The following is a 21448-nucleotide window of genomic DNA, read 5'->3' as shown; positions in this document are numbered from 1 at the left end:
AGAAATAAACAAAGTATCTAATACTAGAGAACTAATCAGGTAAATTTCATCAGGGTCATTAAAACTAACTTTAAATAAAGTTTATCATAAAGTAACTGCTTATGTTAAGTCACCTGTAATACAGGGCTGAAGAGATGGCTCAGCAGCTGAGAGCACTGGCTGCTCTTGCAGAGAACTCAGGTTCTGTCTGGTACCCACATCAGGGGGTTCCCAACTGCCTGTGACTCGGTTTCCAAGGGCTCCAAAGCCCTCTTTTGGTCTCTTCCAACACCTTCTTGCATGTGGCAAATACACAGACAGGTAGGTGTGATTGCGTGTGTGCACACGAGCATGCGTGCACACATACGTAAATAAAAAATCTTTTCCTCTTTTTTAAAAAATTGTTTTTATTGAGCTGTATCTTTTTCTCCACTTTCTTCCCTTCCTCCCCCTCCCATTCTGCCCTCTCCCATGGTCCCCACACTCCCAATTTACTAAGGAGATCTTGTCTTTTTCTATTTCCCATACAGATTAGATAATAAAAAGATTTTTAAGGGGTTACAAAATTATATATGTCCAACTTCATGAAAAAGACACTACCCAAGATGAGGAAAACAGTCACTTACTGCAGCCATGCTGAGAACACCCGGATGCCATGATGAGTTTTCCATTTGTTAAAGAAAGTTCAGTCCGCCAGGCGGCGGTGGCGCACACCTTTAATCCCAGTACTCAGGAGGGAGGGGCAGCCGGATCTCTGTGAGTTTGAGGCCAGCCTGGTCTATAGAGTGAGTTCCAGGACAGGCTCCAAAGCCACAGAAAGTTCAGTCCAGTTTTCTCTACTGTGGAGGATATTTTATTCAAGAAAATGCCTTTACAATGAAAGGGATGTAAACTATAAGGAAAAAAAATGTGTGAGTGACAGCAGAGAGCCTTTCTGATCCCAGGGACTTGGCTGTGTACTAGCGATGACGGATAATGGCTGTTTTATTCTCGCTTTATTTGTATTTTTCAAACTTTCCCCCAGTGTTGAGCAGAGCCGAGAGTCTTGGATAGGCAGCCCAGAAAAGGAAAGGGGATCTGGCATATGGCTTTTATTTTCTTTTTTAAATTTCTTTTTAGATTTACTTTATTTTGTGCGTATGAGAACTTGGCCTGCATGTATGTTTGTGCACCACATGTGTGCTTGGTGTGTTAGAGAGTGATGAGCCTCCATGGGGGTGCTGATAATCGAACCTGGGTCCTTTGCAAGAGCAATGAGAGCTCTTAACGGCCAAGCCAATTCTCCAGCCCCGTGTATGTGGATTTTCAATGAAGAGCCAAGAGAAAAGTAGACATGGTGGTTGTGGAGCCAACGGGAAGGAAAGGAGGTGGCTGCTGGGACTTCACACAAACATGACAGTTTCAATAGAAATATTGAAAAGTAAAAGAAATTCTTAGGCTCAATGTCTATTTATTTATTGTTTTTTAATTTTTTAATATTTACTTTTATTTGCATGAATGTTTTGCCTGCATATATGTACATCACGTGTGCCCACAGAGTCCAGAAGGCTGTGTCAAATCCCCTAGGACTGGAGTTATGGGCGTTGTTAGCTGCCATATGGGTACTGAGAACTGGACCTCTGCAAGAGCAGCAAGTGCCCCTAGCTGCTGAACCATTTCTTCAGCCCCCTCCCTTTTTTTTTGAGATGAGTTTTCAGTATGAAGCCTTGACTGGCCTAGAACTTGTTATGTAAAGTGGGACGTAGCCTCGAACTCAGAGAGATCCACTGGCCTTGACCTCCCGAGTACTTGGATTAAAGGCATCTGCCACCACAACCACTACAAGCATATTTATTAAAAACCATTTTCAAGCACCTCACTGGGAACACTGAGAGTCAAAGGCACAAACTTTGCCCCAATCGGGTACCAAAGGGGTGGTAAGTAGTCACAACACAGTGTGCCAACTGCCAGAACGATACAGCAGGAAGAAAAACGTTGACCCAGAATGGTGCCTAGGGTATCATAAAAACAAAACCAACAACTGCCAAAAGCCAGGCCCATGCCCTGAGCATGTATCCTAAATAACTAGCTGGATGGCCTGGAAGGTTGCTCTCCAAAGGCAGAGCCGGGAGGGAGGGGAAGGAGCTTGAGTTACTAAAGGGGACACTTCCCTTTGCAAATACGATATTTCCGGGAGGTTGAGATGTATAAACATAGTGGGTTTCTGGAGGGGTGTTGAAGAACCATGAAGGGAGGCCAGAGAATCTGCAGGTCTAAGAGTCTGCCAGCCCCAGCTGAGCCCGGGGGCAAAGGGGAAGGTTGGAAGGGTACAGTGGCCTTTGGGACAGAAACAAGCCAGGTTGAGGCTGGCTGCCATAGTAGAGTGCCCATGACCCAATGCCAAGAGCACCTGGCCTCCTTGGGGGAGATCATCTCTTACCATTTGCCTCCAGGACAGCGGAAGAGGTCAAGTCCCCGCCTCTCCTGACTCTTACCCCAGCTGGTAGGAACTGGAATGTGGTGTCTACAGACCAACTGGACACCTAGGGTGAGTGAGCCGAGGACACTGTGGCTAAAGGTCATCTCCAAAAGCAGGTGCAGTGGGCATGGCTGCCCTATGGGTATCCTGGCCACGATCGCCTCTGGCCCCCTGAGCTCTTCCAAGCTCTGTCTCTCTTGTCCATCTTAGGAGGGCTCCACCCCTATGGACTGCCATTAAATTCCTCGGTGCTGCAATTAGCTGGTTCTGGTTACTGCCCGTGAGGTGAGCCCCAGGCTGGAATCTACCACTTAGCGACAAAAGTTGATACTGCAATTTGCTCTTCGTTGAGTTTTGTGTTTCACCCCCATGAACTTTCTCTCTTGTGGATTGCAGCAGCTTCCCTAAACTTCCTCTGCACCCTTAACTCCCTCAAGCATCCCTGACTGACTTTCTTTCTTTCTTTCTTTCTTTCTTTCTTTCTTTCCCTTCCTTCCTTTCTTCCTTCCTCCTCCTCCTCCTCCTCCTCTTCCTTCTTCTTCTTTTTGTTTCTTGAGACGTGGTTTCTCTGTCTAACAGTTGTGGCTGTCCTTGAACTCAATTTGTAGACCAAGGTAGCCTCGAACTCACAGAAATCCATCTGCCTCTGCCTCCAGAGTGATGGGATTAAGGGGTGTACCACCACCGCCTTGGTGACATTTTTTTTCTCTTAAGATTTATTTTACTTTTCACGTGAGGGTGGGACTATATGAACTTGTATGCCAGTGCCTGTAAAGGCCAGAGGCCCAGATGGAGTTATAGTCAATCATGAGCTGCCTGATGGGTGACAGGAACCAAACTCAGGCCTTCAGCAAGAGCAATATATACTCGGAACCACTGAGCCCTCTCTCCAGCCCTGATAACACCTTTTTTTTTTTTTTTTTTTTTTTTTTTTTAATCCAGTTATTTACTGTTCAAGAGCCGAGTGCTCAGAAGGCCAAGGCAGGAAGGTCTTGGGTTCAAGGCCAGGCAGGCTGGTTAGTGATACTCTCCAACAACAAAATAAGCACAAGCTCTGTCCTGGGTCAGGGAGATGGCTCAGTAGCTAAGAGCTTCTGCTGCTCACGCAGAAGCCTCAGGCCCAGCTCCCAGACTGGTTGGCTCACAACTGCATGAGGCTCTGACTCCAGGGAGCCTGACCTTCAGCCGCGTGCACGTACCTGACGCAGACTTATAAAACAAGAATTTAAAACAATAAAAATACGTCTTAAAAAAAAAAAGCCAGCATGCTTCTTGCTGTGCACAGGTCAAATCTAGACGTCCATGGCTTCTGCCACAAGCCATTCCTCTGTAATCTGACTGAGAAGCCTGTGACCTCCATGAGAGGCTCCACGGGACCGCCTTGCTGTGCTGTTGTTTTCCCCTCACGGGAGGTCCCGTTCCTTTCTTTCTGTCCAGAGCCTGGTAAGAGTTTGGGTCTAGTTTGATTGGCTCTGCATCTCACTGCGGGAACTTGGTTCGGGGCAGCCACTGACCCTCCCTGGGGGGGCCACTGCTGTCCTCTGTCTGTAGAAACCTTGGGTCGTGTGGTCTGGTCCGTGGAGGAATCATTCAAACACTCCCTTTCTTGGCCTCCTTCCCGTGGTGCGACAGTCCCTTGAGTTAGGGGGGGGCAGGTGGGTTTGTACCATTGAACCTCAGAACCTGAAGACCCACACTGCCGCTGGGCAGGAAGGCACGGACAGAGCTTCTGATTGGCCACAGCTCTGCAACAGGCCTGGCCAGGTAGAGCCTGGGATGCTGTGCCCCACAGGACCCGCCGCTGTGGATTGCTGTCCAGGCCACCCGACTTCTACACAGTGGGCACAGTCCAGCCCTGAATCACTCTCTGATCAGTTCTGCTCTGAATGTTTTTCTCCAGCCAAGCACGTGCAAGCACAGGCCCATTTTGAGAAAGTCACCCATTGGGCTGTCTGTCCAGCTTCCAAGGCTGCTCTTCCTTCTGGTCATTGCCCTTGAAGTGTCTAGATGTAGCCAGGGTTTAGTACAGAGATTTTAGGAGTTAGGTATGCCCTAGTTCTTGGAATATAATTAGATCTGTCTGAATCCTCTCCCTGGGAGGGAATATTGGGAATGTTTGGGGATGGAGGTATAGGGTTGTAAGGGCTGGACCGAGGATGGGCTCATCTGTTACCGTCTTGTCATCCAGGAGCATTTTGGCAGCACGGTTGCACTCTCCTGCTGAGCAGCAGGACACAGAGGACTCTCTTCTGCAGGAAGAACACAGGCAAGGCATCCTCTGGGATCAGAGCTGCGTGGGGGCGGGAGTAGTGGACTCCTGAAGTCCTTTTAACCCTCCTGATTCACTATTGCCGCTGCTAACATCCTTCCTGAGGTCATCACTCAAGGGCCAGGTTCCTTTGATGCAAGCAACACCCACAAAGACTTAGGTCTTGTTCTGTATGTCTTTCGCTCTCCTTTTCCGAAGGACCGGGTTTGTAGGTCATGCTCAACTGTGTGCTGTTGTTACCGAGAACAAATCTTAGCAGATCTTATCATCTAAAAATTCACGCAGCAGAGGCAAGAGGTCCTTGGATTCAGGATCACATTGGACTGCATAGATAGACCCATCCTAATAAAATAAGGACAGGGGCTGGAGAGATGGCTCAGTGGTTAAGAGCACTTGCTGTTCTTTAGGAGGACCCCGGTACAATTCCCAACATCCACATGGTGGCTCACAACTGTCTGTAGCTCCAGTTCTAGGGGATCCAATGTCCTCTTTGCCCCCCCGCCCCCCCAGAGCATCAGACATGCATGTGGTACACAGATATATGCCCAGGTGAAACACCCACTCACATAAAATAAAAATAAATCTAAAATTAAAATTAAAGACTAAAAGTGAGGGGAGCTTCATTATTTTTATAGATGGGGAAGCCATGAATAGAGTTATATCTCTTTGTTTTTTTAATTGGTATAAAAATTCTATTATGCATGAGGATGTAACTGAGGGGTGGTATGTGCTGAGTATGTTTAAAGCCCTGGGTTCAGTCTCCAGGTATTCTCTCTCCCTCCTCCCCAGCAAACGTTGATATGATTCTTAGGGGCAGCTGTGCTGGCTTCTTACCATCCAGCACTTGAGAGGCAGAGGCAGGAGAAGCAAGAAGTTCAAGGTCATCCTCAGTTATATTAGGAGTTAGAGACTCTTCTGGGCTTCAGACAGTCTCAGATAAACAAGAAAACAAACAACCAGGCTTTGTGTCTCACACCTACAATCCCAGCCTTTGGGATAGAGAGGCAGGATAACCACGTGTTCAAGGCCACCTCAGCTGCAACCTCTAGTCTGAGGCCTGACCTACTTGAAACTATGTTTCAGAAAACGAAGACCAGTTTAAAATACACTTGTGGGCCGGGCGGTGGTGGCGCACGCCTTTAATCCCAGCACTCGGGAGGCAGAGGCAGGCGGATCTCTGTGAGTTCGAGACCAGCCTGGTCTACAAGAGCTAGTTCCAGGACAGGCTCCAAAACCACAGAGAAACCCTGTCTCGAAAAACCAAAAAAAAAAAAAAAAAAATACACTTGTGTAACCCTTAGCTTCTGGGCTAAGTGGTAAAATATTTGGGGTTGACTTTGATGCTATTCTGGCTGGTTGGGCGGTTTGAGACTGGGGAGGGAGGCAGGTGCCAAGTATAAAGGAAACAAAATTGCTCATGAGCTCATAGCTTAAGTGGGAAAGGGGGTTATTTTAGTGTTCTGTCCACAGGGGTGGGCAGACCAAGCTTTCTCTAATGAAAACAACAACAGCAACAAAACTAGAACGCAACTACTCAAAGACAGCTATTCTTGAAATTTTAAGACATCTGCCAGTTAAATCTATCGTCTACCGTTTTCTGTGTTTGAAGGCTGTGTTAACTTGAAGAAATGCCAGCCGCTCACTGTCCTGGCCCAGCCTTCTTACGTGGCCCGACCTGAGCAACTCCAGCTATTTCCTGGAACCTTGAATCGATGGGTTGTGTGGAATCCATGGAGACACAGGGTCAGCAAGGCCAGCTTTGAGGGACTGGTGCCAGCCACACTGAAAACTTACCTTCCCTCCAGTTCTCCAAACTGTTTGGAGATTCTTAGGGCTCCCTGGAATTCTTCCTACAAATCTCCTATCTCCCTAAATGACCCACAAGTAGTTTCTTTTGCTATGGCCTGTGTATGGGTAGTGGATCATTAGTGTGTCAGATAGGGGTAGATTGTGCGAATTACTTGGCAACACTCTTTTCCCTTTCATATTGCTCACCGAGGGTGTGTTTATAGCTTACAAATGTCCTTACCCCTCAGCCCTCATACACCTTTAGTGCCGTAACAGGGATGAACTCTCTCTCTCTGCCTCTCCCACAGTGGGAGAAGGAAAGGAAGGCCTCCATAATAAAATCCCCTTTCCCGGACTGAGGAGTTGGCTCAGCCCTTAAATGTTTATTGTTCTCCGGAAGGACCAGAGTTTAGAGTCCAGTATCTGCTTCCGGTAGCTCACAACTGCCTGCACCCTCCAGTGCCAGGAGATCTGATGCTAGCTTTTTGTTTGTTTGTTTTGAGCCAGGGTTTCTCTGTGCATATCCCTGGCTGTCCTGGAACTCATTCCGTAGACCAGGCTGGCCTCAAACTCAGAGATTTGCGTGTCTCTGCCTCATGAGTGCTGGGATTAAAGGTGTGCGCCACCACTGACCAGTGTGATGCTATCTTTGTCCCCAAGGGCACTTGCACTCTTGTCGCATATAGGTTCAGAAAGACACACAAATTATGAATTAAAAAAAATTCTTAAAGGAGAAAAGTTCCCTTTCTGCATTACAAAGGGGAGGGAACAGGGTCTATGAGTCTTCCTAATAGCTGTCATAATAGTGGGCATCACCCACCACCCTGGAGGCGCTAGTAACTACCCCAGCAAAGTGTGTCCATCACTCAGTGGGATGTTCCAAGGACACCAATGTCCTAATGACCTGTGGCCTGGTCCAGTACCGACGACAGGAGCAAAGGCTGTTTTGGGGGCCTCTCAGAGGTCAGAAGTTTCCCTGACATGGGCCCAGTAAGACCCTCAGTTTCCTACCTCCCGTCAGCCTCGTAGCCACTCCTGTGGGCTTCTGGGTTAGGTAGAGGCATCGAGAAGCTGAGAAATATGGGCAAAGACGCCCCTTTCCACCTTCTGTTGGAATAGGGCCATCGTGAGTCAAGAGGGAGGACTAGAAGCCCCAAAGCATCCTGGGGATCCGGTTCCTCTGGTCTCGGGCAGTTAAGAGTAGAGGAAGGAACACTGGCTTGAGAAACGACCGTCAGATGCTCGTCAGGGCATCGAGAGCCCTCACAGCAGAAGCAATTGTTTGCTGAACATCCACTGTGTGTCAGTCCTTTACCAGAGTTTTATTGTCACAGTGAGTGATACTTGGGCTTCCCAGTAACTCTGACAGCAGGGAATCAGGGTGACTGAGGTGACACTAGGTCACAAGTGCTTGAGCAAGGTCCGGATGAATCTCCCAGGGGTCAGTTGTCACCCCGGAGGCCACTCAGTCATGGCAGCCAGGCGTGTGTTTGAGGTGCCTCATCCCACTCTGGTGGGTCTGTGGAAACAGGGTCGAAACTTAATCACAGATGACCTCACTAGGGTTGCCTGAGGCTCTGAGCAGCTGACTTTTCTCCCCGCTGCCGAGTTCCTGCTTTCAAAAGTCCCATGGAAGGTAGAGGTGGAGGTGGAGGTGTAGCTCAGAGGTACAGGGCTTGTCTAGCATACACAGGGTTCTGGGTTCATCCATAACGTTGTAGAAGTTAAAACATACGCGTATACATGTGCTCTCAAGCACACGGGCGCACATGTACACACACACACACACATACACACACGCACACACACACACACTGCTCTGTGGTAGTCCCTGAGCGGGGTGCAGAGCTGCGCTGGAGCCCCTTTTAGCTGCAGCCCATAGGCTTCCCTCACACTAAAGTCTAATGCATCAGGGCTGCACCCACAGCCGCTGCAATGGGTTAGACACTTATGCCCCCTGACTAACTTAGGGTGTCTGTTGCTACGATGAAACACATGACCACAAAGCAAGTTGGAGAAGAAAGGGTTTATTTGGTTTATTTGGCTTGCACTTCCACGTTGCTTTTTATCACTGAAGGAAGTCAGGACAGGAATTCAAGCAGGTCAAGAACCTGGAGGCAGGAGCTGATGCAGAGGCCATGGAGGGGAGCTGCTTACTGGCTTGCTCAGTCTACTTTCTTATAGCACCCAGGACCAGCAGCCCAGGGATGGCACCACCTGCAACGCCCTGGGCCCTCCTCCATTGGTCACTAGATAAGACAATGCCTTACAGCTGGATCTCATGGAGGCATTTCCTCAATTGAGGCTCCTTCCTCTGACGACTCTAGCTGGTGTCCAGTTGACACACAAAACCAGCCAGGATAATCTTCAAGTCCCCAAACGATGAAATCAGGAAGTGGGCTTTGGGTCAAAGATTAGGTCATGAGATCAAAGTTTTGTAAAGAAGAACCCAGAGAGCTAGCTCTCTCCTTCCGCCATGCTGAGATGTGTGTGTGTGTGTGGGGGTGCCATATAAACAGAGAGTAGGTCCCTACCATACACCCAACCTGCCAGCTCTTCGATTTTCAACTTCAACCTTCACAACTATAAGAAATGGATCTTGGTTGTTTATCTCCCTGCGGTATTTGGATGTAAGCGGCCTGAACAAGTCTTTGCCGGCTAAGGGCTGCAGTTTCCGCTGCGCCGTCCGTGGGATGAGGGCATAGCTCCGTGGGCAGAGAGCACTTGCCCAGTGTGTGTGAAGCCCTGGCTTATATCTCCCGTCCCTCACCAACGGGGTACGGATGTTCATCGCTATCACCCTGGCATTAAAGAAATGGAGCCAGGAGAGCCAGAAGTTCAAGGTCCTCCTCAGTTAAGCAGTGAGTTAAGGACGGCCTGTGAGACAAGACAACCGACTCTCACTTCTCCAGTCCCTACGAGGCGAGGCGGTGTTTCAGCTTCTTCAGTAAGGGAGTTTAGACAATGGAAGTGCAGGGTCTCACAGGTTGCTGCAGCAGCTGCAGCTACTTAGATTAACAGTGGCGGCTTTGACTGTCCTTGGCAGGATGGGGAGGCTCACCCTGACCAGTAAGAGAGATGGAGGGGGCAGGGCTGGGAGCCAGCACTGCCACAAGCCTGTGGCTTCGCCTTAGACAAGACACTAAAGCTCTCTCTGAACTCGGCTTCTCCCCGATGCTCTCATGATTTCGTATGCCTGGAGCAGTGATTGTTTGATAAATGACACCCACGGGTCGTCTTATTCTCCCGTGGCTGATCACCTGGTACTTTGCAGTGTGCTTTGTTGTGTGGGTTAGACCGAGAGGTAGATTAGAGCTAAGGCTTGTGAGTTGCAGGTGAGATTCTAATAAAGGCGAAACATGTTTTCTGACCCCCTACTCCACGTTCCCTGTCCAGGCCAGCGCCCCCCCTCCCCGTGCGCGCACACAAACACACACACACACACACACACACACACACACACACACACACACATTGCTTATGTGTTCATGTCCTGAATGTCTCATCTTTCACCCTTCTCCGTGTCTATCACTCAGCTCTTTAGGCTCAATGGCTGGCTAAATGGCGACTGCCTTCTTCTCCCCCAGCTCATTGTCTACGTGAATATGACCTTATTTTTCCATTATCTGCATTACAATAACTTTACTACTCCAGGAGACTCTTGCCCAGGCAAAGCACAGATTATTCATTCCAGGAATTTCCCCAAAGATCCCACGACTCTCCACGAGGAAGCATCCGCGAGAGTTTCTCACCTGTGGCGGTCCAAGCCCTGACCTTGCTCTTTACTCCAACGTGGAGCTGTTATGTCTTGCCCCAAAGCCAACAATGCCCCTGCTGTGGAAAGGCCCTCTCGGGTGATATCAAACAGTAGTTCTCGGTGAGACCTGCCCTCTCCCCTCCCTGGTGCTGGTCCATCCCTGCTAAGCCCTTTGCTGTCCTGGCTGGCTGGAAATGAGCTGATCCATGCTCCAGATCAATGACTATGAGCCCACCCACATTGCTTTTCTCCTGAGCGGAAGTCTGAAGCAGTCCTCCCAGGGAGCTTGTTTGCACTGACGCTAGCTGAGCCCTGATGAGAGAGCCAGGCCAGGAGACCTCCAGAGCCCGGATAGCCAGGGATCTTTATGTTATCTGAGCACACAGAGCTGCTCTAGGGTGTTATGGGGACATGAGTAGGCAGCCATGTACACAGAGCCCCTCGTGACCCTTGACTGGCGGTGAAACGCTACTCCTCTCCGGCCCTCAGAGACTTTCGTGGTTAGTCACGGTGGACGACTAGTTATTCCCTAGTCTAGGCCCAAAGAAGACCTGAAGAGAGAAAACTCCCCACTTCCACTGTTCATGCAGACTGCAGACGCACAGCTTAGGTCTCTCCTCAGACCAGGGACAACAATTGAATGTTCTTAGACGGAGAGGTCTTTAGGGAACGGAGAGATGGCTCAGCAGAGTCCAAGCTGCTCTTGCAGAAGCCCCGAGTTCAATTCTCAGCAGTTCATAATTGCCTTTAACTCCAGCTCTGCAGGGATCCAACACCACTGACCACCCTTGGTCACCTGACGTGGAGAGAGAGAAAGAGAGAGAGCGAGAAACGGAAAGACAGAGTTGCGCGCGCATGCAAACACACACACAGACAGAGACACAGAGTCACACATAGACAGAGAGAGACAGAGACGGAGAACACATACACAGAGACAGAGACAAAGACAGACACACACAGAGACATAGACAGAGACATGCAGACACACACAGAGCTAGAGACCAGAGACAGAGAACACACACAGAGACAGAGACATAGACAGAGAACACACACAGAGCAAGAGACAGACAGACACATGTACATACAATTAAAAATTAGTTTGTTTGGCTTTTTCCAAAGGTCTCCCCGAGGGGCTTTGACCAGACACAGAGCTTGCTGTGTGGCAGGGGCCTACTGTGGGAAGAGGTCCCTAGTGACAGTGAAATGGCATCCAAAGGAAAACATTACCAAGAAACGTAAAACGGGCCTGGCGGCACTTGCTTTCAGTCCCAGCTCTCAGGAAGCAGAGATGGGTGTTTCTCTGTGAGTCTGAGACCTGTCAGTCACACAGTGAGACCTCACCTCCAAAAACAAGCAGGACAGCTCTGGACCAGAAATCGTTCCCTGGCCTTCACTAAGTTACACTTGTCTCTGTCACACCTGTTGTCCCTCTGCCACACTCGTCTCTGCCACACACTCACCTCTCTGTCACACTCGCCTGTCACACTCGCCTGTCACACTCGTCTCTGTCACACACTCATCTCTGTCACACTCGCCTGTCACACTCGTCTCTGTCACACACTCATCTCTGTCACACACTCAACTCTGTCACACACTCGTCTCTGTCACACTCATCTCTGTCACTCTCGTCTCTGTCACACTCATCTCTGTCACACTCATCTCTGTCACACTCATCTCTGTCACACACTCAACTCTGTCACACTCATCTCTGTCACACTCATCTCTGTCACACTCATCTCTGTCACACTCATCTCTGTCACACTCATCTCTGTCACACTCGTCTCTGTCACACTCGTCTCTGTCACACTCGTCTCTGTCACACACTCGTCTCTGTCACACTCATCTCTGTCACACTCATCTCTGTCACACACTCGTCTCTGTCACACTCATCTGTCACACACTCGTCTCTGTCACACTCGTCTCTGTCACACTCTCGTCTCTGTCACACACTCGTCTCTGTCACACTCGTCTCTGTCACACTCGTCTCTGTCACACTCGTCTCTGTCACACACTCGTCTCTGTCACACTCATCTCTGTCACACACTCGTCTCTGTCACACACTCATCTCTGTCACACACTCGTCTCTGTCACACACACGTCTCTGTCACACTCGTCTCTGTCACACTCGTCTCTGTCACACTCATCTCTGTCACACTCATCTCTGTCACACACTCAACTCTGTCACACTCATCTCTGTCACACTCATCTCTGTCACACTCATCTCTGTCACACTCATCTCTGTCACACTCGTCTCTGTCACACTCGTCTCTGTCACACTCGTCTCTGTCACACACTCGTCTCTGTCACACTCATCTCTGTCACACTCATCTCTGTCACACTCATCTCTGTCACACTCATCTCTGTCACACACTCGTCTCTGTCACACTCGTGTCTGTCACACTCTCGTCTCTGTCACACACTCGTCTCTGTCACACTCGTCTCTGTCACACTCGTCTCTGTCACACACTCGTCTCTGTCACACTCATCTCTGTCACACTCTCGTCTCTGTCACACTCATCTCTGTCACACTCATCTCTGTCACACTCGTCTCTGTCAAACTCGTCTCTGTCACACTTGTCTCTGTCACACACTCATCTCTGTCACACTCGTCTCTGTCACACTCATCTCTGTCACACACTCATCTCTGTCATACTCGTCTCTGTCACACTCATCTCTGCCACACTCATCTCTGTCACACACTCGTCTCTGTCACACTCGTCTCTGTCACACTCGTCTCTGTCACACTCATCTCTGTCACACTCATCTTTCTCACACTCGTCTCTGTCACACACTCGTCTCTGTCACACTCGTGTCTGTTGCACTTGTCCCTGGGCATGCCTAGAGATGGGTGAAGTGCTGTGACGGTTTTAATGTCTGACCAGATTGTTTAATGTGGTGGCCTTGGGTGACCCGAGCCTCAGTCAGACCACCCGACTGGAAACTCCTGGAAGGAGACTAAAACCTCACTTCCTTTATTTAGTGCCGCTAAAATTCACAGATAAAAATGTCAGGGAAGGCGAAAGACGGTGTAAGCCCGTGCCCGAGTTCCATGGGGTTACTCTACTTACTGTGGCCTCCAAAGAAATCAACCCATTATGGAACAAAATAAAAATATGGTTAAGTTTTTAAATTAAACTTTATTTATTATTGTGTATGGTGTTGGGGAAGGGGCACATATGTAGCCTTCACTGGTCTAGACTAGCTGTGTAGATCAGGCTGACCTTGAACTCACAGAGACCCTGTGCTGGGATTAAAGTAGCCACTATGTTGTTTGTTTCTTAACATCATCATCATCATCATCATCATCATCATCATCATCATTATTATTATTTTTATTATTACATGTATGTACATGATGGGGTGCAGGGCACCTACATGTATGATGACTGTGTGGAGTCTGGAGGACACATTTGTAGAGCTGGGTCTTTCCCTCCCCCTTTGTGTGGGTTCGGGGGATCAAATCGGGGTCATTAAACTTCTGCAGCAAGTAAGTGCTTGCTCACCGAGCCCTCTCACTAGATACATGCCCTGCTTCTTAAGAACATTTTATTAAAGACTACTGGGCATGGCAGCCCATGCTTGAAATCCTAAAACTCACGCTGGTGCTGGTGGCACACACCTTTAATCCCAGCGATCTAGAGGCACAGCACGAGCTCCAGGACAGCCCCAGCTACACAGAGGAACCCAGTCTCCAAAAACCAAAACCAAAACAAACAAAAAAATCCTAACTCTCACAGGAAATGAGGTCGAAGGATTGCCCCAGTGGCCTGGCCTCAGACTTGCTACAAACTGCAGGGTGGCCTGGCCTTGAGCTCCTTGCTGCTCCTCCCCTTGCTAGGATATAGGCGTGCAGCTCAGCTGCCTTATGTTGGGTCCTGTATGAGCAGGTGCAGAAGTGCATGCCCTGGTTTGTAGTGGCCGTGTAGGCTGGCAGAGTGGCACAGTCTCAGCTAGGGTCACCACTGCTGTGATGAGACACCATGACCAAAAGCAAGTTGGGGAGGGAAGGGTTCAGTTGGCTTACACTTCCACATCGTAGTCTGTCATTGAAAGAGGCCAGAACAGGGATCTCAAAGACGACAAGAGGCCGGGCGGTGGTGGCGCAAGCCTTTAATCCCAGCACTCGGGAGGCAGAGGCAGGCGGATCTCTGTGAGTTCGAGACCAGCCTGGTCTACAAGAGCTAGTTCCAGGACAGGCTCCAAAATCACAGAGAAACCCTGTTTCGAAAAACAAAAAAACAAAAAACAAAACAAAACAAAACAAAAAAAAGACGACAAGAACCTGCAGGCCATGAAAAGGTACTGCTTTCTGGCTTGCTCCTTCTGCTTTGCTTTCTTCTAGAACAATGGTCCCAACCTGTGGGTCATGGCTCCTTTGGCAAACCTCTACTTCCAAAAAATATTTACATTATAATTCATAACAGTAGCAGAATTATAGTTATGAAGTAGCAACAAAAATAACTTTATGGTTAGGGGTGATTCACCACAACATGAGGAACTGTATTAAAGGGTCACAGCCTTAGGAAGGTTGAGGACCACTGTTTCAGGACCCAGGACCACCAGTCCAGAGATGGCACCACCCACAATGGGCCGGCCATCAATCACTAACTAAGAAAATGCCCTACAGTCTTTCTCCAGCCTGGTCTTATAGAGGCATTTTCTCAGTCGAGGTTCCTGCCTCTCTGATGGCTCTAGCTTGTGTGTCAAGTTGACACAAAACTGGCCAGCACAACCGCCAAGGCCCAGATCGTTATGATGCGATCCATTACCTTGTCGGGAAATGTGGGACCTCATACCAGGCTCAAAGCACTTGGGCGAGAACCCGAATTTCAACAATCTGCCTAGGCAATTCAAGTGCACGTTGACTGCGAAGTCCTGGGCAAGCAAGCATTAATGGAGACGGGGTGCAGACTTCTTCCAGGCTTATCTCTGGAGTCTGCCGTCACCCGCAGACGTAAAATGAACGGTGAACCGTGCTGTGGATGGTGGACTTAATCCCAGACTGGACGTCACTTTTGCTCTGAACCCAGCTTGCTTTCTTGCCCCCGTCAAAAGGGTGCCAATGCTGGGTTGTTAGCTAACTGGGACAGAAGCCCCAGATCCCCTTGCCCCCTACTCTGCATTGGGTGACCCTGCCTGGAACTCTGGCTCTCTCTCCTCCTGAGCAAGGGGTTCTGAGACAGAGGCCCCGGCCAGCTCATCTGTGGGCCTCTGGGAGGACTGGAGAATAATTCTTCATAATGCAAACGCATGAATGAGACCGAGAGTCCGTCCCACTTCTCAGGAGGGAAACACACAGAACGGCAAGTTTCGGTTCCTGTAACGTTCCCTTACTTCAAAATGTGGAAACAACCTGGATGTTTCTGTACAGGGATCAGAGGTTGGGGAATGCTTCTCTGGCTGAGTTCCTGAATTGAATGAGCTTCGAGAAACCTGACCTTTCTCATCAAACAATTACCCTAGGCGGGTTAGTGAAGTTGTGGGGCTTGGGGACACGGGGTGGGGGGGGGTGGGGGTGGGACGGGGACGGGAACGGGAGACGGGGAGAACACTCCTCCTTGCTCAGTTCTGGTTGTCATGGTTTAATCACTTCCAGGACATGAGACGTTTCAATGTAAGCCACCCCCACCCCCATCCTTCAGCGTTTCCAGGCCTTAGATTGCTCAGACTGGAGTTTCTTTTCTCCTTTATATAAAAACTTTTCCGGATGGAAAAAACCGGTCCACCTGCCCTGTCAAGGCAGTGTGTCCTGCAGCAGCAGGAGGTACAGGCAGGATGAACGAAGATCAAAATTCGAGGAAGTTGCTCACGTGGCTCTATTTCCCCGCATGCTGTTATTTCCTTCTTTCCCAGGCTCCATCTTTCCCAGGCTCCTTCATCTTTCCCTGTCCCAACGAAACTTCCAGGAGAAAATCAGGGGTGTGAAGGAGGGCTTTTTGTCCAAACTATCCTATTGGGAGCAAACTGAAGACTTACTAAAGTCATTTCTGTTCTAAGTTTTTCTCTAGCCATCTAACCAGCAGACAGAACAGAGACAAGGATGAGGGATGAGGATGAACTTCAGTCTTTCACTGAGCCTAGCTCCCTCAGGATTTGTGCAGGGCATTAACTCCATGGGCTCACGTGACTCAGAAGAGGACCTTCCCTCCATCACCACAGAGAATGATGGCCCTAGGTAAGAGTTGGTCTGAGGTCAAGGAAAGGTAGACCACTTCTTCTTGTTCTGTTGTTTCCCCAACCTTCCACACAGAACAAAAGTGAGCCTGTATAGGTGTGCCTTGGTTTTATGTGACTGACATGCTTTTGTTTATGTAGATCCTCCTGCCTCAGCCTCTCAAGTGCTGGGATTAAAGGCATGCGCTAGCTAGCGAACCTGCCTTAAGAAGCTAAGACCAAGTTTCTCCCCTTTGTTCATTAGAATATAAGGCACGTTTCTCACTTAGCTGAGCGAGCCTAAATCAGCATTGCTGTGGTCAGCACTGGACACCTGAACAGGTGCTCTGAGGTAGATCCTGGGGCACCTGGCAGGGGACACAGGGACCACCACAGTGCTTAGATCCAGACAGACTATGGTTGCAGGAGTGGGACGTGGCTAGCTTTGCTCAGTTTGCAATAGTGCTTTTCTATTTAAGACACACAGAGTGTTGGGGTAAGAGGAAGATGATCACCTTTTTGACATCATGTGTAGATCCAGAACCGGAAAAGGAAGCACAGTAGCAGTATCTGCTCGGCTATAAGCTGAAGCACGTTCATTTTATTTACCTATCATTCTGGCATTTGACATAATGTCACCTCACTTCTTTCTCCCAAAACAAGAGATGTATTCTGAGGACAAAAACATTAACTACCAAGTGTCTAAATGCAATTTCACAAGTGATTGACAATTGTGAAATCACCTTTGGCAGAATCACTCGGTAGAATCAGTACACTGTGCGGATGAAGAGACTTCCCCCAAGTTTACTAGCCCTGAGACTACGGTTAGTGACGAAACAGATGCGCGACCTTATGGTTAACAGCCTGCATTAGGTCAGGGAGCCAGCTTGCTCTCCTCAGTGTTCCCCACACAAGCTGTTCTCTGGCTCTCCTGCTTGCCCTGTGAAACACAGGATGTTGTACAATAGCGTGTTTTTTCTTCCTCAGCACTAGATGCCCAGCACTGTCTCTTGTGCAATGTTTACGACAGCCCAGTCAATAAATGAGAAGTCTCGAGGTGTCTGTCTGCTGGGTGTCAGGACGGCACTTCTGAGTCCAGGCCCGCTCTTGAGAACTTTCCCAGCTACGACAAATGAATTCGGCAAATTCCTCTCGTGCAGACTAAGTTCTAAAGTGACAGCAGGGTTCTGGAACCGCTTAAATCGAGGAGAAAATGACAACAGAGCCTTCAGTGACGGAGCAGGTGGCTCGTTGGTACCCCAGCCCAAGGCTGGCATTTCCTGTCACCCTAGCAGGAGCCTCTCGCCCACACAGGGGTTACAGGGTTGCTGCGAAGCTTCGCTGGGAGGCTGGGCCTAAAGTGAGGAGCTGCTCTGGGCTTCCTTAGCTGGCTGTGCACCCCGCCCCCCACAGCCCCAGCTCTCAGCCCCCCAGCCCTCAGGAACAAGCTACTCTCAGACCAACTAATGAGCAGGACGATGCTGTTTGTAAAAATCTGTTTAATAAATATACATCTCAGAAGTACCAAAATAATTACCAACAAAATACACGATATACAACATTTACAGGAGGGTAACACACACCTCAGCCGGAGTGACGTAAGCACACACCACTGAACACCTGGTTCTCACATGGGAGGACACACTGGGGTCGGCTACTAGATCTAGGGCGGTCCAATCAAAAGCACAATAAATAAACTGTGGTCCTTTCATTAGCGTCTGGAAAACCACCTCCCCAAATCCCACAAACATCAACTTCAAAAGACATTTTCTTTGAATTCCGATGATCTGTTTCCCCAAATTTCACAGAAACAACAAAACGAAGGCTGAAATCACCGCAGGGGGATGCTCGGGGTGAGACCGTGTGCTGGTAAGGATACCCTTCTTTTTTTTTTTTTTTTCCTTTTCTTTCTTTTTAGAAAAATAAAGCTCTTGTTTTGTACAAATATACAAGTCCGTGTTCTCTGATGCTTTGCACTCACAACGTCAGACGCTGGCCTCCAAACACACAGTCGTCATAGGGCAGCTGAAACAAGAGGGGGAAAGGCGAATTAAATTCCTAGACATTGTGAAGACAGGAGGGCTGCTTCTGGCAATAACTCATATTCTTGGTCTCTTTCCTCCTGAACCCAAATATAATCAATCCCCCAGGCTGTAGGAGCTTTAAAATCTAAGCTATTGCAGGAGGTGTACCTCAATGGTGGAACACACGTGCCTGATACCACGTGTGAAGGCCTGGGTTCAAGCTCCGGACCCCCGCCCCCAAGGATAAGCTATTAAAGCAAATCAGAGAGACAAGCTCTTGGGATACTGGTTTTGCAAGCTGAGTTTGAGAAGTTAAATAATTACGCTGTGATCCCGAGAATAAAAACTAGCTTTAGGGACGTAAGAGGGCTGAGGGAGACTGGGCCGTCCTGGCAGTAAACGAGCATTCACCTCATCCTCCGTGAACTCGGACTCTGTGTCGTAGCAATCCTCATCCTCGCTCTCCGGCAGTGTCTGAAGGTTTTCCAGGGTCAGCTGGCCCAGCTGCTGCTGTATCCGGGTGCTCGGGCGGCCCCAGGTGAGCTGATAGGGGGAGTAGCCTTGGTAGGTGACTCTGTTGACATCAGCGCCACACTTCAGCAAGAGCGAGACCAGGTCAGGATTCTGCAGGTCCACCGCAAGGTGGAGGGCTGTCCGGCCATTGCAGGGCTCCTGAAACCAAAAGCCATAGGGCATGTTTAGGGCGCCATCCGGAAACACGCTTGCAGAAAGAGCGGGTTGGGAAGAGCTCAGGAGGCACCCGAGGGGCTCCATCTGGAAGGAGATGTACTCACCTGCGCGTTGACATCCGCACCCAAAGACACCAGATGCTCCACGATGCCCAGGTAGCCGTGGATGGAGGCTAGGTGCAGACACGTGTGGCCTAGGGAAGAGACGAAAACCATAACTACTTGTTTCAACGCACACAACAGCGCATGCCCTATCTTCTTATGGGACAATCACAAATATCCCCAGTTTTTAAGAACTTAGTTCTAGGTTCAGATTGAACACTACATAGACACCAAAGTGGGAATTTTTAAAAGTCCATATTGTCTGAACTTTTTATATGTGTTGAGAGTTGAAGCTCTAGCCTAAAGTGGGCCCACCTCTCCCTTCCCTGTGTCCTGGGATGGACGGGCAGACCTACCGTTGTAGTTGGTGGCCTGCAGGATGGAGTGGAGATGCTGGGGTGTGCAAGTCTGCGTTAGGATTCCCACACTGGCCAGGCAGCCCTGCTCACAGGCAAGATGTAGAGGGGTATTTCCTCGAAAGTCTCGGAGCTCAGGATCACAGCCAGCTTCCAAAAGTGCCTCAGCAATTCCTGGCTGGTTGGTGATCACAGCCAAGTGAAGTGGAGTCTACAAACGGAAGAGGAAACAGAAAGGGGATAAGCCATGGGGCAAACCCATCGTCTTGGGTTTCCTGAACCCCAGACACCTCTTTGCTGTGGATTCTGCTCCTCCCAGATGGCTACAGGACATCAGCAAACGCGAGGCCCCAGGTGGGTCATAAAACCAAAACTAAACCCCTGGGATTTTCCTCAAGCTCTAAGACGTTGGCTCATTTGAATTTTGTAAAAGGCCAGGGCAGATAAGAGCTCAGTGACTATTAATTTAGAAACTCGGGGCGACTGAGCTAACATCCAACTCCGCCACCAGGTCAAAGAGGGCACAGCTGGGCAAGCGCGCACCTGCAGCAGGTTGTTCTGGAAGTTGAGGAAGGCGAGGTCTCCCTTCACCTGCCGAATCACTTCCATGGTCAGAGTCTTCTCTTCATGGATGATTGCCAAGTGCAGGAACCTGAAGGATGACAGGGAAAGCCCCCAAGGGGCGGTGAGCGCACTGCGTGGGGCCCCCGAGAGGCGTGGGCTGCGGGGGATTGCGCAAGGCCGGGGTTTCTGGAGGCCGCGGCCCGCGGTGTTTTCCGCGAGGTTATTATGAGCTGAGTGTTCCTGGCAGGCGCCCAGGGACTTTCCGTGCACCACCCCCTCCGGGCGGGCGCCGGCGAGACCGGCCCGCCCTCCCCTCGGCCGCTCGGAACGCAACGCCCTGTACTTCCCCTTCGCGGCCCCGCGGCTGCGCGCTAAACTCTGCCAGGCTGGGACTTGGCGTCCCCGCTGCCGCCCCGCCCCCCGGCCTGCGATCGGCGGCTACGCCAGGTCTCAGGCGCCCGGGAGGGGGGTAGGGGAGCTGGGGAGAAGGGAGAACTGGGGGGGGGGGGGGGGGGGGCGGAGAAGGCAGAGGCCCAGGCGATCGCAGCCCCGCCGGCCCCTCCGTGCAAAACCCTGAGCGCGCCGCGGGCCTCTCTCCCGCGCAACCCGGCTCGCCCGTGCCCGCCGCCACTTACGAGTCTCCGTCCTCCGTGAGCTGCTGCTTCCAGGGCTCGGCGGCCAGCTGCGCCTCCTGCGGCTGCAGGCGGATCTCGCGCAGCTCCTTCACCATCTGCTCGTACTCCTCGTCCTTCATGGAGTCCAGGCCGCTGTCGTGGCGATCGTCCACCAGCCGCTCTTTCTTGAGGCCGTCCCGCGGGCCCTCCATGGCCCAGTCCTGGCCTTGGCCGACCGGCTGAAACATGGCTGCGCGGGGCTGCGTGCGGGGCTGCGCGGGGCTGCAAGCTGCTGGCTGCTGGGCTGCGAGTTCCGACTGTTGTAGGCTCGCCAGCGCCGCCGCGGCGCCCTATAAACGCTGGCAGGGGATTTCTCAGGGGCGGGGTCAGGCGGGGGAATTTCCAGCCAGTCAGACTAGAAAAAGAACTGGCTGGGTCCTGGACTGTGGAGCCTAAGCCTAAACCCAGGGCTGGGGTTCATTGGAGAAACTCCCTGGGATGAGCCACTGGGGTCATGTACGGGGAACTTTTTGATGAGCCCTGAGTGGCTGGAAAGTCCTCCCGACCAGGCCCCCTCCCCTCTAGGTACTTCCCTGCAGCCTGCACTCAGTAAACCCAGGCCTCTGCAAGAACCCTTCTTTCCCTGGGGTTTCCCACCGTCCCTTCGATGTGGGGTCCTGAGCTGCTGAGATCCC

General features: G+C 50.5%; 2 protein-coding genes across 2 annotated transcripts; both read right to left on the bottom strand.

The window, feature by feature from the left end:
• Positions 1-11838: 11838 nt before the first annotated feature.
• On the bottom strand, positions 11839-13087 carry LOC121452160 (keratin-associated protein 4-4-like). The gene is made up of 3 exons (XM_041658011.1): positions 12965-13087; positions 12349-12551; positions 11839-12064 (listed from the first exon to the last, which is right to left on the bottom strand). The coding sequence occupies exons 1-3, from the start codon at positions 13085-13087 to the stop codon at positions 11839-11841; spliced, it is 552 nt and encodes a 183-aa protein (XP_041513945.1).
• Positions 13088-18305: 5218 nt separating this feature from the next.
• Positions 18306-21091, bottom strand: Nfkbia (NFKB inhibitor alpha). Its single transcript, XM_041658829.1, has 6 exons — positions 20775-21091; positions 20119-20227; positions 19576-19786; positions 19223-19311; positions 18840-19100; positions 18306-18429 (listed from the first exon to the last, which is right to left on the bottom strand). Exons 1-6 carry the CDS (start codon positions 20999-21001, stop codon positions 18382-18384), a joined length of 945 nt encoding a protein of 314 aa, XP_041514763.1. The 5' UTR covers positions 21002-21091; the 3' UTR covers positions 18306-18381.
• Positions 21092-21448: the final 357 nt, after the last annotated feature.

The sequence above is a fragment of the Microtus oregoni genome, unplaced genomic scaffold, assembly GCF_018167655.1.
Source record: "Microtus oregoni isolate MIOR12 unplaced genomic scaffold, Mior012 000009F_ref0000495, whole genome shotgun sequence".
Taxonomy (NCBI): domain Eukaryota; kingdom Metazoa; phylum Chordata; class Mammalia; order Rodentia; family Cricetidae; genus Microtus; species Microtus oregoni.
The sequence above is the reverse complement of the archived record's forward strand: the minus strand, read 5'-3'. Positions and strand labels throughout refer to the sequence as shown.

Coding starts and splice junctions, on each gene's coding strand:
- LOC121452160 (XM_041658011.1), bottom strand. CDS start 13,087: ATGCCCAGGGACAAGTGCAACAGACACGAGTGTGACAGAGACGAGTGT. Junction 12,552..12,964: donor CGAGTGTGACAGAGACGAGT/GTGACAGAGACG, acceptor TGAGTGTGACAG/AGACGAGTGTGTGACAGAGA. Junction 12,065..12,348: donor GAGACGAGTGTGACAGAGAC/GTGTGTGTGACA, acceptor AGTGTGTGACAG/AGACGAGTGTGACAGAGACG.
- Nfkbia (XM_041658829.1), bottom strand. CDS start 21,001: ATGTTTCAGCCGGTCGGCCAAGGCCAGGACTGGGCCATGGAGGGCCCG. Junction 19,787..20,118: donor TCCAGAACAACCTGCTGCAG/GTGCGCGCTTGC, acceptor TTCCGTTTGTAG/ACTCCACTTCACTTGGCTGT. Junction 18,430..18,839: donor CCGAGTTCACGGAGGATGAG/GTGAATGCTCGT, acceptor CTCTTGTTTCAG/CTGCCCTATGACGACTGTGT.